This window comes from Stenella coeruleoalba, assembly GCF_951394435.1.
Source record: "Stenella coeruleoalba genome assembly, chromosome: 4".
NCBI classification, from domain to species: domain Eukaryota; kingdom Metazoa; phylum Chordata; class Mammalia; order Artiodactyla; family Delphinidae; genus Stenella; species Stenella coeruleoalba.
In genome coordinates, this window is record NC_137149.1 from 100,734,461 (window position 1) to 100,753,156 (window position 18,696).

An 18,696-nucleotide genomic window follows, 5' to 3' on the forward strand; every position below is an offset into this window, starting at 1 on the left:
CCACTTGAGAGTAAGTTGCTGACATCCTGATTCTTCACTTCCAAATACCTCAGCTCATAACAAGCACATTCTCTTACATAACCACAATATAATCTTAAAATCAGAATATTTAACACAAATATAATACTAGTATCTAGTATAAAGATGATATTCAAAATTTATCAATTGTCCCTAGAATGTTCTTTATAGAAATGCTTTTCCAATCAATGATCATGCACTGCATTTAGTTTTCACAGAATTAGTTAGGAATAGTTTCTGAGCCTCTTTTTGTCTTTTAATATTTTTGAAATGTATAAGCCAGCTGTTTTATAAAATGTCCCACAATTTGGGTTTCTTTGTCAACTAATGATTAGATTCATTCAGGTTTTCACTTTGGGCAAGAATATTACATAAATTATGTTGTGTCAAATATCATATATTAATGCATATATGTGGAATCTAGAAAATGGTACAGATGAACCGGTTTGCAAGGCAGAAAGAGAGACACAGACGCAGAGAACAAACATACGGACACCAAGGGGGGAAAGGGGTGGGTGAACTGGGAGATTGGGATTGACATATATACACTAACATGTATAAAACAGATAACTAATGAGAACCTGCTGTATAGCACAGGGAACTCTACTTCACTTCGCTGTACAGCAGAAACTAACACAACATTGTAAAACAACTATACCCCTGTAAAAAAAAGAATTACATTGTGTCTTTAGGGTAACACATTAGGAGACTGAAGGATCTGAATCAGGGAAATAGTATAATTCTACTCAAATTCATTCATTCATTCATTCATTCTTCCATTCAAGAAAGATTACCCTGGAAATAAACGAAGAGAAGAAAATCAAATTTAGTTGGCTAGTTAAGAGACCTTTGCAATAATCTTCCCTTCCAAAGTTGTGAAGGAAACCCGGTGAGGGAGGAATAGATCTGGTAGATAACAAAAAAGTGTATCTGATAAGTCTTGTGACCAAGTAGATGTTGATAATACAACAGAAGGGAGGATCCAAATTATATAAGCATCTTGTGATGAATAAATTGTCATTTAAAATAATTATCTAAAAACATTTTATGCCCCCTCTGGAGGAAAAAAAAAAAACTTTAAAAATACATCCTTGAATTTAAAATTATGAAATATTTACCCAGGCATTCCCTATACAAACAACAAAATAATTTCTTGTTCTCAATTATTCAGTATCATTGTGAGAGAATTCTGTCTAGGCCAGTTCCATTCTGGAGCATTTGTTGTTCTGAGCTAGAGGAATGGATGATGGCAGAGATTGAGAAACTCTGAGAACAGCTTAATGGATCTCCTCTAGAGAGAGCAGAGAGGCGGCAGAATGCGAAACACGTATGAAGAAGCCAGACTACCTCCCTGGGTTTGTATCTCATGGCCCCAGGCAAATGACTGATCTTCCCTGTGCTTCAGTTTCCCTATCAGTACGACAGAGGTAATAATAGTACTGACCTCATAGAGCCATTGTGAGCATTCATCATTAATATGTAAAATGGCATCTGGTACATAGTGCAACTAAGAGCTCTTTCATTATTAACGCTGAAAAGAAATGCATAGGTATGGAAAGTAAAAGTGGAAAAGAAAAAAGGCAAGAACCAGAGGACACTGAATTTGGGAGAGTCTGGAAAGAGTAAAGTGACTAAGGGTAACACTACATGGATATGAGACAAGGAGGAAAGGCAAGGGGATTTTAAGAAGGCCTACCACTGTTATGAATGGATTCCTATCCTTTGTAGATCCTGAGATTTCAGTCAAAATGCTTTGTATTATTCAGTTTTGGTTATAGTTGGTGTTTCTCAGATTGTGGCCTCAATTAGAGATAATCCTTAAGGCAGAAGGAAGAAGATTGGCTTTTATATGAATTACATTTTAATATAATAAATGTGTTCAATTGTTACCTCCACCACAGGGTTTGGAACACTGAGACCAGCTCTTCAATGCCCACTCAAAAGTATCTAATTCTTCCTGGATGACATTGTTGTTGTTGATTGTAGGTGCAGAGTCCTCATGGATGATGTACTTATATGTCAGGCTAGAGCGCGTATCATTCTCTTGAGGTATAATCTAACATACACATGAAATAGATATGTAAATCACCTGAGAGAGTATTAAATTTGAATGAAAAAATTACAAATATTTCAGAATGTGTATCTTATTAAAGTTGGAAGACTTTCAAGTAGCTTCTAAAAATAGAATGTTTTTCTGTCACTAAAGTACAGGTATGCCCTGTTTAAGAAAAAAAAAAGCAAATATATAAAATATCTTGGCATTAAAAAGTAAAAAAAAAATCCACCGAGGAGTAAGAAAAAAGTTTGTATTATAAAAATAATAACCTTACAATAAAATTCACCGCAAATTTCCTCAAGTTATATATCTCCTGAGTGTACTTAAAAATTATTGTTTGAAAGACTGTTTTGTTATGATAATAAAGATAATAATGTTCCATCCAGAAAATATAGACATCATGGAAAAATATGAAGAAAATAAAAATCATCCATAATTCCAGTAAACCAGAGAAAACTAAAGTCACTTTTATTATTTTGGAATATAGCCTCAAGATATCTGCATATTATCTGTGTGTGTGTGTGTGTGTGTGTGTGTGTGTGTGTGTGTACACACATACATACTTTTCTGGTCTTATTTCACTTAATGTGTCACACACATTTCCCAAGACAGTAAATATTCTTTGAAGACATACTTTTAAATGTCAGCATAGTGTTTAATCCTAGTGTGCGTTATTTAATCATATAAATGAATATTTATATTTTATCCCCAGTTTTGTGATGATTTCTGATTCTCTTTAGTATGCTAAAGGGTACAAACACTTTTTTATAGCTCTCATAATAGACTAGTGAATGGCCCTTCAGAATAGTTAGAACAATTATTACTTTCATGATGAAAGTATATGACAATGCCCCCATTCAGCACTGCATATTACTTTCCTCTTTGTTAACCGAATGGGCAAAAGATTGTTGTCTTAATTGTTATTTATTTGATAAATAGTAAAGTTTAATGGTCACTTGTATTTTGCCCACTATGTGTTGCATGCTCATGTTAGGTCCTCTTTTTTTTATTGCTATACATACCTTTTTTTCCTAAATAATCTATGCAATAGGAGTATTAATCCTTTTTATAAGAAACTTTGCAAACATATTCTGTTTTTTATTTGATTTTTAGTTCATTAGCAAAGCACTCTTTTTAAAAAATAGTTTTTAATGACTTTCATGTAGCTTTTATAGGATTATATCAATTACACAAAAGGAGAAACATGTGCAGTTCATTAGTGTTTTAAACTAAACTTTTAGAAACAGCTTTTGTTTGATACTAAACCCACTAGGATGAAGGATTTGGTTATCTGGGTTCTCTTTTTTCCCCCTTAGTCTTTGTTTTTAAAACAGTATTGAAAATTGAGCATCAATCCCTATATTGGCCCTTATATGTGGCCAGATGTCTAAGCTTTCAACCCCAGATGGCCTAGCTGCCATGCTCTGGGGCTCCGAATCTGGGGTTCCAGTCTTTCAGAGAGGAAAAGAAAGGCCATGATGACAGAGCACAGCTTGTCCATAACCCCTGTCCTAGCTACACATTTCCTTCTTATATCGCCAGCCCACATGGCTCCCTGGGGTCACACTAATATCACTGGCAAAGACTTAAGGCAGGGCTCTGAGGCCAGACACCTGTGCTCCTGGAAAAGAACGCTCTGTCATTACATACGAGTAAAACAGAGCTTCTGATCTCCAATCATTCAAACTTAAAATAATCTAAATAAAAGTTTGATTAATGTATATTTTCCTATAAAGTTATCTAACCTAAGGAAGAGAATGAGAGTCTAGAAATAAGCCCACTTAAATTTGGACAATTAATTTTTGATATAGATGAAAAGGCAATTTAATGGAGAAAGGACAGTTTTTTCAACAAATGGTGCTGGACACTGTGGTGGCTTAAAAAATGTGTCCACAAGTCTTTTGACACTTTCCCTCTCAATAAATGGAGCTTAATTCTTCTCCCCTTCAGTGGGGGGCTGGACTCAGTGACTTACTTGTAGTAAATAGCAGCAGACATGAAAGGATGTCACTTCTAAGATTAGGTTAAGACTGACTTTTGTCTTGGTTGCACTCTCTCACTTTCTCAGTCACTTGAATCACTCACTGTTGGAAGCCAGCTGTCATGTGGACAGGACACTTAAGCAGCCAGTGGGCTCATGTAGTTAGGAACAGAAGCCTGCCAACCACCATGTGGAGAAGCTTGGGAGCAATCTTCCAAGGCCTTTCAACAACCATGTGATTGAGCTGGGAACTGAAAAGATTCTCTGCACTGGAGCCTTGAGGTGACTGCCGCCAGAGCTGAGAGCATCCTCGTGAGATTCCCTGAGCCAGAACTAGCCAGGTAATAGGCTACTACCAGATACCTGACCCAGAGAAACTATGAGATAATAATGTTGCTTGTGTTCAGCCACCAAGTTTGGGGTAATCTGTTATGCAACAATAGATAATATGGACACCCATATGCAAAACTAAGAACCTAACCTAGACAAAATGTATATAAAAATTAGCTTAAATGGTTCATAAATTTAAATGATTAAAATGTAAAACTTACCAAAAAAGGAAAATATTTTGACCTTGGATTCGGCAAAAAAAAAAAAATCTTATATAGTAAGAAAGTCTTGATGCATAAAAGGAAAAATTGATAAATTGGACTTCAATAAAGTTAAAATATTTTCTTTGTGAAAGACACTACTAAGAGAAGGAAAAGAAACTACAGAGTAGAAGAAAATATTTGAAAGCCACATTTCACAGAGGACTTATATACTGAGTGTATATAAAGAACTCTGAAAACTTAAAAAGAAAAAAGCAACCTACTTTAACAATGGGCAAAAGATTTGAACAGACACTTTATCAATGAGAAATAATTTTCAAATTTAAAAGAAGACTGAGAACTGAGTGAGAAGATTTGATTTTAGATTAGTATAATATTTTTACAGGGAATCCAATAAATACTGGTATACAGAATCTAACAATATTCAAATTAAGTTGATGGCTTCTGCTTTCCTCCATGAGGAAGTAATAGGTTGCCTTCCTGATATTGAAAACAATAAAACTGGATAGAATATTTGAGGGAATTTTTTCTGCAATAAATAACATGGCAAAGGACAATGATCCCTGTGAGAAGAGTAACATGCCAGGAGGGCCCTGGCTTCCTGACAGGGCCAGGTCTGGACCCTGGTACTGGAAGCTGGAGCCCAAGCCAAGACAGCAGTCTCACTGAACTGAGGAGGGTGGAGTTCTGGAACTTTCAGGGCAGGGCACTAAAGAAAAGGGGGCTTTATGGAGGGTGGTCCAGAAAGCTGCATGGGTCTGAGTCTGAGGGCTGGTCCGTGCATGCCCAGGCCAAGACACCATGACGTCTGTGAATGAATGGCTGCTGCAGGGCTGAGAGCAGGACAGAGATACCTGAGGACAGGCAGGGCTGAGGGCCCTAGGTGTTCTTACGGCCTCCTTAACACTTCAGGTATTCAGTTAAGGCACCAGAAAGCCATGCCATAAAAATAAGAACAAAATTGAAATACACCAGCCCTAAGAAAGGATAAACCAAGCCTCAAAGGATTAGTGGGAATGGACAATAAATTAACTACCAGACAGAATAAAACCTAGTGCTTTTAAGGAAGGCAACATAAACCAAATGCCCTACAATTTATCATCTATACTGCTCAGTGTACAATAAAAATGTGTAAGAAGTATGAAAATGTGAACCATAATCAAGAAAAAAAAAAAGCAGCCCATAGAAGCAGACAGTATGAAATCTCAGGACTTAGAGGAAAAGTTGGACATAATGAGTGAAAATACATGGACATCTCAGCAGAGAAATGAAAATTATAAAAAAAGAAAAAAGAACCGAATGGAAATTCTAGAAAACAAAAGTACACCATCTGACATGTAAACTTTACTGGATGGGCTCAATGACAGATTGGAGACCACATAAGATAGTCAGTGAACTTGAACACAGTTCAACAGAAATTATCCAATTTGAAGAACAGAGAAAAGACAAAGACTACAAAAGGATGGAACAAAGTCTAAGACACTTGTGGAACAATTTCAACTGGTTTAACATACATGTAAATGAGTCCCAGGAATAGAAAAGAAAGAGATGGGGAAAAAAACATAAACTTGAAGACATAATGGAAAATTTACCTCAATCTGGTGAAAAACATCAACCTACAGAGCCAAGATGCTTGGTGAACCCCAAGCCAGATACATACAAAGAACATCACAAACTAAGCATGCCGCAGACAAACTATGAAACAAACCAAACCAAAACAAAAAGGAGAAAATTGTAAAATGCAGCCAGAGAAAACTGACACATTAAATGCACAGCAGCAACCTAAATGAGGTTGACTTCTCATCATAAATAACAGCTTCAAGAAGACAAATGCTACATAAATGAGTCAAAGACAGCTCCTGTATATTGGGCCCTAGGTTGCTTATTTATTCACAGCAAGTTGAGACCCACCCATTAGCTCTAAAGCCAGCTGGCACCAAACTCAGATTTTCATATATCCAGTTGTTTTAAATGTAGCCCAAAAAAGTAGATTTCTAGCCATCTGGAGCCTGCTTGCTTTGTACCCCAAATCCACTAATTATAAATAAGACTTTGTGGCCATCAAGACTTTGTGGCCCAAGCTGCTGCTGCTACCTTTTGGAATTCTCAGACCCAGAGTCTCCCCGCTGTGCTGCTGAGTGACATCACCTAGACACATAAACCCCTTCTCGAGTTCCCCTTCCCTCACGAGTTACCTTGCCCTTGTCTCCCTCCTGATGGTGGCCCCATAAGCAAACCTGCTAAGGTACCACCCAAACAATATGTGTGGGTGCTACTGCCACCTCATGGTCATATCTATTTCCTAGATCAGCCCCCAAATTCCTGGAACTCCCTACAACAACAGAAAAACATCTTTAAAGTGCTGACAGAGGAAAAAAACAAAACAAAAACTAGCCACTCCCAATTTTATATCTAGTGAAGATATCCTTTAAGAATGAGGGTGAAATAAAGATGTTTTCAGAGAATTGAAAGCTAAGAGAATAATTTGCTAGCATGCATACCCGCACCACGAGAAATGCTAAGGGAAGTTCTTTATATTGAAGGTAAAAGATACTAGATGGAAAATCAGATTTACAGAGAAAAACGAAGAGCATCAGAGATGGTAAATATGTGGCTAAATATAAAAATCTACTTTTTCTCTTCTTGTCTTTAAAACATAACTGATTACTAAAATCAAAAATCATAATACTGTATTATTTGGTTTATAACATATATATAATAAAATATATGACAAAACTGCCCAAAGAATAAAGAGGGGAGGATACATGGAATTATAAAAAAGAAGCAAGGTAAACATGTTGTGAGATAAATTAATTATAAAAATGTAAACTAAACCAACTACATAGTGAGCCTGTAATGCCACATACCAAGACAATAACAGGATCATGTAAAGGTCCATCGGTGTGGAGAGTTTCAATGTCATCTTCAATGTTATAATCCCATTCCACGCCAAGATCTATGAAGGTCTTCGACTTGGCTTCCTCCCCTTTGCCATTTAAAATGTAGTGGCCTGTAGCCTGATTCTTAATTGCTGAAGGATGAAAAATGAGTAACCAGCATACATTTTATTTTATCATATTACAGCTTTGAAGATCCATATTAAGTCTATCCCCTTCTATAAATGTAAGACTGTGTTTATGAGCATCAAAGCAATCAAAATGAGTGTTACTTCTGATAGGACTCCTACTTCATTCATTAGGCATTCAAAATTCTCAAGAAGCATTCCTAACCAGTTAAAAACAGTGGCAAGATGGTTAAATAAGAAATAAAAATTAACAAATATTCCCATTTGAAAACACTGCTGAAGAGGTCAACAGTTTCTAACCCATTCATCATATACATTTCCTCAGGAAGGTGGAAATATTTTTTAAATAATGGCTATTTCCACAACAATTAATACAAATGATTTATGCTAGGACAGAATATAACACAATATCTTTTTTTTTTACTGTGTATCTCTTTCAAGTTAAGGCAAAATATTATAGGTACTCAAAATAGTTGAACTAATTTTTAGGCCAACAAACAATTAGTCCTTATGACTATAAAATTCTAAGGTCACATTACCAACTTATATGACCAGGAAAAGCTCTTTACTAAGGTCACATTACCAACTTATATGACCAGGAAAAGCTCTTTACTGGTGATAGAATTTGTAATATACTATAGATTTACTATACCTTATAAAATAAAATCCTTTCTCTAATGGATAAAAAATAACAAATGGGATTTTAAAGTCTGGAGGTACATCGGCATTTAATGATGTTAGGAAATAAAATTTCAGAAGTTGCTACCATTACCGAAAATGTGCAGAAACATGAGTAATTTTAGTTAAATGCATTTATTCCCCTTGAAATTTTTAAACTAGTCTAATTTTTCCAAGGAGAATAATCTGAATTCTAGAATCAAAAGTAGGGAATTTCAGTTACTGGAGAAAGAAATACAGCTAGACAGCAGAGACTATTTTGGAATCTAGTAGTGAATATACTTTAAATACCAAAAAGAAAAAAATTCTACGAAACACCAAAAAACAATCCATTTTTTAAGTTACATAAGTTTAGAAAAGTAATTTACTATAAATTTTCATAGGTTTGACAGATGTGTCAGTTTCAGAAATCTTCTTAGTGCTTTTATAGCTCAAGGAATATGTGAAAGCTATGTTTACATTTGTATGTTCACTTTGAATACAAACCCATTTAGAGTGACATTTCTACGTGATCCTCTCATAAAGGAGGAAAAGAATCTTCTTTTAGAAATTATAAACAGGATAATTTGCAGATAATAAACAGAAAACATGCAGAAAATGAATCTGCATGTGCCAGTCAGAAACTGGACACATAACAGATATCAGGAAAATTTTTATTGGACTAGTAAAATCCAGATGTGGTTGCTTTTCAGTCAAAGAACTTAAAATGCGCTAAAAGAAGAGGCATGCAGTATGGCACCAACCAAAATATCAGAACTAATTTGTCAACATAAATATGGCAAATTTTTCTGATATTATTCTTAATTTAGTGCATTTTATTAACATTTATTTTTCTCATCTCCTAATACAGAGCAAAAATGCATAACAAATTCAGACCTGTGAAATTATTTTTTTCCCTCATGTCATGATGAACCAACCCAGGTTTCACCAAAAGTTAAAACTCTAGTTTTGAATATTTCTTATTTTAGAGAAAGAATAGTTGGGAGAAATGACCAACAAAAATCACATAATAATGCATTTACATATAATTTTGAATTTTATGTGTATATATAGAGATACATACATATGTATCTCTATATATTATTTCTTTGACATTTCTATGTTTTCAGTGCATGTTAAAGCAGAGCCAGCAGACAGAAACACTTACCAAGAATATGAGGAGAAGCCTCGTCTTCTTGGATTAACACATGTCTAGCACCAGGGGGTATATCAAACATCTTAAGGTACCCTTTGCATGTGTAGTAAATATTGGAGGGAGCAAAGAAGAAAACAAAAGCAACAACCATGGTTAGTCAGGCATTACATTCTAACTGCTCCTGTGTGCAGAAGAGGGCATCCATAAACCGAAAGAAGCAGTTTCAGAAATTAATTTCAAAGCATTGGTAGCTTTTGTGACATCTGGCATAAGATCAGAGGAATCTTTTTTTTAATTAAGTTGAGGGAAAAAAATTAATCTAGTTTCTAACCCATTAGTCACTTATTTTGTGCTGACCTACAAATTGTATCAACAATAATTCAGGCAAATACTATACTCCCCTGTGCCCCTCCGATGTGATTTTAGTTTTCTAAACCATCCTTTTGAATAGGGGTCCATTTTTAGCGCAATTAGTTGGTGAACTTCTTGATATATTTTATCTGTCTATATACTATTTTAAAAGCCTAAGTGGCAAGTATAAACAGCTGAACTTCTAACTCATGAAATATCTTCAGATTTAAACACCTGCTTTATTCTAAAGAAATTACAAAAGAAAAATCCATGAGTAGCTTTCATTTATATTGTGATCAGCAATTAATTTGAAAGCTTTAAACAAGTTTTAAAGGGGAATGTTTTAAAACATGTGCTGTAGATTTGGTTGGAATATGTCTGCAGGTTATGTTGTGCATTGCCTCTCTACACGTACCCTAAGTTCAATCTTCAAACTGAGAAATCACAAAACCAATATGCTGAATAGCTTGTCTTGGGTTTTAAAATCACATATCAATCGTATTGCAGTCATTGTCTTATATAACAAACTTTCTTAGTATTATCACGTGTCCTAAAAATTATCTTAAGGTCGTTTAGAATTAAGATCCTAACCACAAATCAACAATAATCAGGGCAAATAGAGAAACCAAGATGTTTTACCTCGCTTGTAAGGAAAATATGAATATAGGAAGATTATGCAACTTATACACCTTCATTACATCATGAAACCTATAATTCATATATTACAAGTATTGACAGAAATTCAGTTATAAATACAAAATTGCTTATGGAATCAGAAAGAAATCTGTTTTTCTGTCATTTCCTATATTGACAATTATTACCTTTGTGTAGATTTACCTAACTCTTTTACAATATTTATGAGTGTCTTAACTAAATGGAGTGGTCACTTTGGGGTCAGGGTTTTCAGCACCTGAGCCTGGGTGATACTCAGTACCTGAGATGTACCATGTCTGCCTGAGTGCAAGAGCTGGAAGTAACATGCTTAAGATGCCAAGTGTAGCAAAACAGCTTGATGCCATTTATGGATGCCCATCTTTCTGCAGTTTGCTACAACTTACCCAGTACATTTTTAGCTTCCCTTGTTTCAGCAAGAGAAATATTACGAGCTCCTTTGGGTAAAGTGAAGGCGCCTCTCATCTTCCCTTAAACAGAATGTCTTTAATTAGTGGAGGGTTCATGTTTATCAAAGTCTTGCTGTTTCATTGACTATACTATAAGCTATATATATTTTATTAGGTAATATATAAAATATGTTCCATAATTTTATATGTTGAAGTCAAAATGCATTTATAACAGTTAGCTAATGCCAGTAAACTGTTAATAGTCAATGAAAGTAAGACTAAGCGTGAATGAGAAATGATATAGGTGATTTGAAGTTGAATACTTGCAGATTTCATTTTCCAGCAACTTGAATTCTTTACGGCACCTCTTGCTTAAATTTTTCCCTGTTGGAAAAGGTTAATTAGTCTATTGAATAACTACGATGATAACATTAGTTCAAAGAAATGGATGTTAGATTATCTTCAAACAGTTTGAATCTGTATGACTGATTAAAGCTTTCTTCTCTTCTTCAGAACTTGATTCACAGGTTTAGCATAATTTTTGAGGTATCTGAAAAAAAGTATCACTGCCTTTTATTACACATAATATAGAATGGATAATAATGGTAAAAACCATTTTCTTTACATTCATTCACTCTGGGAATAAAAAATTAATTATTTTACACCTAAACGAACAATACGTAACTGCAATAAAGAAAGCACGGTGAATTATTTCACATTAAGATGGAGAAAAATCACGTTACTCCACCAAAACCTTTGTATATGTATATAATTCTAATTCCGTTTGCTTTATTAAAATAATACAATCAGCCAGAAATGGCAATATTTGATTTTTAACAATTTTCAAAGTACAAAGCATAGTAAATTATCACACAGGAATAGCAAAGCTTTCAGTAACTAGAGTAGGGAATGCTTAAGAAAATCACATTAGAATATAATCAACTATCTCTGTCTAGCTCTAAATATATCAAAGAGCAAAGCTGATATGTGTGGAAATGGCTTGAGCTGCATACCTGGGGTATAATGGGAGCAAAAAGAACTAAGAGAATTACTCTATTTGGATAAAGAACAGTTTTTTATACTTCTTATTTTTCTAAAAGGAAAAATTAGTGCTATGACAATGTGCTCAAAGTAAACCAAATCTTTGTTTTTGTTTTGTTTTATCTTGTTTTCTGTTATTCTGTAAGAGACTATATCTTGGATGTAAGAGAAGCTTTTCAACGGAAGCCTCACATTAAATTTATCTTTAAATGCTGAATTCTCAGAGACATTTGTCCAATAAATTTGTGTAATAACTGAACAATATTTGTTACAAATTTAAAGAAATTATTCAGTAATCAATGTTTATATCTAAGTCTTATGAAAATTCCAATGAATTATTATGAAAATACTAATAATTTTGCATATTATTTGCTTTTGGTTCCATCTGACGAACCTTCACCACACGCCTGAGTCCAGGCCATTGACTGTGTAACAAGCAGAGAAATTCAAACACATAAGCAATTATACCTCAGGTTATTTTTTGGTTGTATGTACCTCAAACTTGCTTGATATAAACTTGTAAATATTATGTGAAATATAGACCCTAGATTTATAGATTTATAAATAGGATAAACTTGTTCACTTATAAAAGGAGCAAAATGAATGTAATATTTTTAAAGTTGTATTTAAAGTTTTATAATATTTTTAACTTCTGATCAACAATTTATGTGCAACAGAAAATTCAAAATAAGCATTAATTCTAATAATTATGTTTAATGCATTTTATTAAGGACACAGAATTAAACAAAACAGATTTTAACTAACTACTATAATTGATATTGGTTTTATTTGTTCCTTATCTACATTTAGTAGATTTATTTTTTATCATGGACACTATGAAGTATGATTTGTCAAAGTTGTTAAAATAATTCCTTAAAAGGTAATCTGAATAAAAATAAATCAGCAGCTAATTTTTTTATGTTTATAGAGAAAGTGTGGCATTCCTAAAAGAAGTCTCAGACAAATGCAAATCATGGAGAAGGATACTGAATTCACGAGAGACCTCATCTTACCAAGCTTCCTGGGTGTTCTGGTAAACGTCCCCTTTACGGTTCGACAATGGGAATTATCTCCTCCACAGACCCCACACTTATCCTCAACCTTGTTAGAACCGATTTCTTTATCACAGCCCACTTTCTGGGGAGAGAAGATATTAAATGTAGCTAAGTTTAACGTGCCAAGTAAAGGTCAGCATCCTGTAGAATGATACACCATTTGCTTCATCATCGGCCCAGAGACAGGAACCAACATTCCTCTCTAGCTCTGATTTTTAATCCCTCAGTCTTTTAAAGAACTACTATGAAATAAAATGACTTGTACTCTGGGCAGTAAAGTATAAATTTCCCTCGGTCTAATGAAGTGTTTCCCCCGTCATACATAGGCAATCATCAAACATTTGTGGAACGCAGAAGTTGTAGCTGATGCTGAGGAGACAGAATTAAGAGGCGTTTCTCCCTTGTTGCCTTCATATTTATAAAGATGAATACTAAAATAGTGAGTTGTCTATTAGTACAGACTTTACAAGTTGGTAAGGGATGTGAGACAAAACATCACAGATGTAGTGGAGATTTTCATAGTGCCCTGAAGGAACAGACGGTGTGGAAAGGCAATTCAAGAATAAAAAGGGATTAAAACAGAGCCACAGAAGTCATCAAAAGTGGGTTCAGATAATAATATGTGAACCATACCTAAACTAATGGAAAGTTAGCGTTGTATGGTGGTGAAGAATAGTGAAAGATCTGCAAATCACAGGCTGTGGAAGGCGTTGAATATCAGGAAGAGTTTATATTTTCACATTAATTTAACAGGGAAATACTGAAAAGTTTTCTGAACTGGGGTAGGTCCTTAATATAAATCAGTGTTGGATAATGATAATGATACTGCACTCGTAAGTTTGGGATGAGAGTGAGCAGAGAAAATACCGACAACATATACATTTAATGCACCAGATACTGTGGGAGGTGAAAGATGGACAAAACACAGATTCTACTTTAAGGAAATTTTTGTTCAGCTATGAGGCATCTGCGAATTTGAGATTCTTTTATATAACACTTTAGTTATGCTGAAGTGAAAACGAATCAAACAGGAGCAATGTGTTCGGTTAATAAGGATAATTTCTTATCGCTTTAACCTGTGAACATGAACAGAAAGTAAACTGCATTAAAGAAAAGATTAAATGGGCAAAAGACAGTTTTTGCATCTTCACTAGTACTTTTGTTCTGATGTGGAACTCAGTGTTTAAACTTAGAATTAATTGGAAGGTGAGACAGGGAGAAAGAGAAGTCATCATCTTTTAAACAAACGATAAAACACATTTAGCATTGAATTTTTTAAAAAGACTTGGTATTGTATTAGTGGATGGCTACTATAATATACTCAAAGCCAAGGCATGGTTCCCAAGTTGTATTCCCAGCCTTGAGGTATCAGAGGAAGCCGCCAAAAATGCATTTGGCTGGAAATTAGGAAAACTAATTAAATCTTGATTTTGCCAGTGACCAAAGTTTGATTTGATTAATTGCAATTTCTTCCCAATTTAGCTTAGCTACTGAACTATTCATAGATCTTCATTGTAATGTGATCTCAGATAAGAGTTAAAATATTTTTAAAAATATGCAGATGAATGAAAGGAAAAGTAGAATTGCACACTACTGTACGAAGCTTTGGGGGAAGCAATCTGAACTCACCACACACTCTCCGCGCACACATATGCTGTATGGGTCTTTGTAAGAGCAGCGCGTTCCGTCATGCACCAGCTGTTTCATATAAGCAACATCTCCAGTCTCTTTGGATTGACAGTAGAGGTGGCATCTTTTCTTGGCTGCATAAGATGGAGGATTAAGTCGACTATTTATGTAAAATGGTATTTGAACAGTATAGTTTATTTTGTTTGTAAAATATACAGTTTCAATGTGGTTTCCTGAAAACAAATTGTATAAATAAATAAAGAGTAGGGGAAAAGTATGCATACTTGGCATATTTGTTTAAACCAGGGTGACCCTACGCTTTGACATCTAAACTGGGATAATTTTGACAGTGAAAAGGGGCTCTATTAATAATATACACAGGGACAATAGGTATAAACTGGGACTGTCCCAGGCAACGCAGGTCGTATGGCTGGCTACCCTAGATTTAACCACAGATGTTCAATAAATTTCATTCAGCATCAATTTAGTTTTAGTGACACTTAGAGCACTGAAAGGGTTTCTCTTTTTTTTTTTTAATTAATTTTATTGGAGTATAGTTGTTTTACAGTGTGTTAGTTTTAGGTGTACAGCAAAGTGATTCAGTTATACATATACATATATCTATTCTTTTTCAGATTCTTTGCTCATATAGGTTCTCATAGACCAAGCTTACCAATTTTATAGTTTCATTGCCTGTCTTCATCTATGCCATGACCCCATTTCTCATTCACATCTCAAAATTAAACTTTCAGAACTCTATTGCAACAACGATCAGTGGTCTAATGAACTTGTATAAGATGACCAGAAGTTGAAGTATTGTAAGCATTAGTAATATAAAAGTCCAACTACTGTCTGTTCTGCAAATGAATATATGTTTAATACTATATATATGTTTAATACTAAAAGTTTCACCATGGTAGTGTGAGTCTTTCCAAAATTTATTACATTCCTATTATATGCCAAGCACTGACTTACTCTTTGATTTCATTTTCCCCCCAATTTTGTTTTCCAAACACAGAATGACAACTTGGTGAAAAAAACCCTGCGTTATATACCAAATACCAAGATGTGCATCCTCTGCCCATCCTCATTTCTGTATTCCCACTCATCCCATTGGAATTAGATTCTGCCACTTTTCTCCTCAGCCCTATAATAGTCTCATGTCTACTCACTTCTCATGTCTTCTCCGTCTTAGGGTTTCTCTTTTGTTTGACTCAAAGGCCTAGTATAGTTTTTGCTTCTTGCAGGATCTCATTAATTAAATCTAAGTTATGTGACTCACTTTCCCAAAATAAATCAAAATAATGCATTGCAATTTTGAATTCCTACACATATGCATCTTTCCTTTAAAACAGCTTTTAAACTGAACTCAGCAGTGTATTATATCACACAATAATTCCGTAACTACTTTTTATTCACTCAACTAAGAAATTTGTCAAGAAGTTCCCATTTGAACAGATTTAACCGAAAATTCAGGGGTAAGAAGTGAAACATGACAAGGGAATTTCCAAGTGTATTTCTTGATAACCAGTGTACAGTACAAAAGTAAAAGGTTATGAAGTGCCTTTTGTTATTAAATAATGGTCTTTGTCTTATTCCTGACTTGGTTGTAAAATAACTATATTTTTCTCTAGTTATTCAGAAAGGAAGGATCACAATATTCCAGAAGCATTTCCTAGTAGAGGGATTTCAGTTGCATGAGGAGACTCAACATCTCTCCCAGGCGTTGCTTTCTACTTGTCTTTCCAGTAGTGATGGTGGCAATGCTGCTTCCCAGGAGCTATGCCATAATTCTCACCTCTCTAGAGAAAGGCGTGTGTTAGCCTTATTCTTGGAAACCCGGGAGGACCTACCCCTATAAGCACCAAGTTTTCTAAGTCACCAAGTAGAGATCAAGAGTCCAAGGGATTGCGTGTTGACAAAGCTTAAGCTCTAAGTAACCGTCGACACAGCAGGAAAAGCGAGGGCATCTTACTCACAGTCGGGGTGTTCATATGGCAACCAGTGGTGTTTGGTATTCTGGTATTCAAAGTGGGAGTTACGCTGCTGGCACTGCTGGGCTCTGAAGTCCTCAAAGTGTTTTTGGCATTCTTCTGTATTACAAAGCTGGTACTCAAAATTAACACCAGGACAATCCTGACCACCATTGATGGGCCTAAAGAAAAGACAACATTTAAAAAGGCCTTTTGGCTCTGGTCCAGCAGTTGAAACTTGCAGACACAGTGCTGGAGGACAGAAAGCCAAGGCTTCTGAGCTGCCAGCACAAAGTGAATGAACTCATACTTCCTACTTTCAATCCCTTTCCAAAAGCACTATCCTCTCCCTGCTGAGGTTTGGTGGCGGGAATTCCCAAACTCAACTTACATCAGTATATTTTAAAGCAGTGTATTTTTCAATACACTGCTTTAAAATATTAAAGCAGTGTATTTTAAATGCACAGCAAAAGTATATAAAGAAACAAAAAACAGGTATATGGTCTCAGGAAAATTATATTTTATATCATGTATAAAACATGTAGAAGCAACCCAAAGAAACACTGATCACAGCTCTATGCCTCTGTTTCCTAATATGTAAAATGAAAATAATAATCCAATCTTCCTTAGAGAAACACTGTGAGGATTAAATGAGTTAGCATGTTGAAAACACTTAGAACAGAGTGTGGCTCATGGTGAACCCTCGCTGTTCTAACTACTGTAAGGATAACTTTTCCCCCAACAGTTCGTTGGCCTTCTTTCACCATCTTCCCGTCACCAGCTCTGAAGCATTCTTCTCCTAACTCGGAAGTGAGGGAGCCTCTGGTTGGTGTTGCTCCTGCCGGCAGGCCTGACCTTCCTCCAGTGGGTCTCACAGCCTTGGTGCCCAGGTCCTAAGAGCACAGCCATCTGCTTTCCCCGCTCAGCTCCTTATCCTCCCAAACAGCAATTTCTTTAACAATCTCTAATCTTAACCATGGACTACTCTTCACAAGATTGATAAATGGGGATTTACCCAAAATAGAAACTTAAACCGTTAGTTTTCACGTTCTGTGTTTTACATGTACTTCAAGAAACAGAGCATTAGCGACATGATATTGAAGCATTTTCTGGTCTATCCCAATAACCAGAATGACAGGAGTTATACTCACATTGGATTATTGCACTGGCGTGTTCTAAAGCGAACACCAGTTCCACAGGTCCGGGAACAGGAGCCAAATTTGGTCCATGATCCCCAGTTGCCATCTTGTTTTTGCTGATTAGCATTCTTCCACATGCAATGACCCTTATAGCACCACTTAGGGAAACGACACAAAGCAATCATGAAAATCGTGCGTATGCTAAAGCTGAAGTTGTTATACAAGAATCACCAAGCGAAGAACTTCATTTCTTTTTTATTTTCTTTTTCAGGCAAAAATACACTTAAAATTATCTCAAAGCAGTGCCCTGTACACTGGGTAATTTACACTTGCATTTTTAAGTATAAAATTAAAATTAAAAAAATAACATTCACTCAGACAAGGTTTTAAATGACACATTTACCAGTGAGTATCAAACGTCATAATCAATAAGGATGATCTGAGCACCCAACTTGCCCAGTAGGTGCTATTCTACCCTTCATCCCTCATTATCTATATTACTGGAGTTTTTTAAGGGCAATCTGCTCCCCTTTAAAATAATGACAGGAAACCATATGTCTTAATTTAGAAAATAATTAACATAACATATCTAAAACATATATAACTTTCAAAACACTTGTACATAATTGTTAAAATTTTCCTTCACAATGATTCTGAGAGATATATGATCTTTACCTTTCTGATGAGGAAAACTGGGACCCGGAAAGGACCATGAGTAGTGTAAGACTCTCTGACCGGAAAAACTAAGTGGGGAGTACTAAAACATGGATACTGTAGAGGCCTAGAGCTTACAGTACCCAGCACACAGCAGATGCTCAAAAGGTGTTAGTTCTTTTCCCTTCCAACATTTTGACTCACTTTTTTATCGTACATACAATGAAAGTGTTTCTTAAAACTCAATTCTGGGAAATTGAAACATAACACAAATATATTTAGGGAAGTTGGATGTTCAGAGTTGGTTTACAGAATACCTTTTTCATAAAGCAAAAATGAATCAACTCAT

General features: G+C 35.2%; 1 protein-coding gene across 17 annotated transcripts in view; it reads right to left on the reverse strand.

Moving 5' to 3' along the window:
* ADAMTS3 (ADAM metallopeptidase with thrombospondin type 1 motif 3) overlaps positions 1–18,696 on the reverse strand; it is a 611,755-nt gene that overhangs the window by 13,600 nt on the left and 579,459 nt on the right. For 15 of the 17 annotated variants that reach the window (XM_079921102.1, XM_079921112.1, XM_079921101.1 and 12 more), the window contains 7 exons: positions 17,706–17,851; positions 16,561–16,736; positions 14,582–14,715; positions 12,911–13,034; positions 9,457–9,537; positions 7,474–7,637; positions 1,909–2,074 (listed from right to left, as the gene is read on the reverse strand). In XM_079921102.1, the coding sequence (XP_079777228.1) occupies positions 1,909–2,074; positions 7,474–7,637; positions 9,457–9,537; positions 12,911–13,034; positions 14,582–14,715; positions 16,561–16,736; positions 17,706–17,851 (991 nt within the window). Of the gene's footprint in view, positions 1–1,908; positions 2,075–7,473; positions 7,638–9,456; positions 9,538–10,853; positions 10,938–11,179; positions 11,241–12,910; positions 13,035–14,581; positions 14,716–16,560; positions 16,737–17,705; positions 17,852–18,696 lie in introns of all 17 variants that reach the window. The other 2 variants (XM_079921108.1, XM_079921107.1) reach the window with 2 other exon arrangements.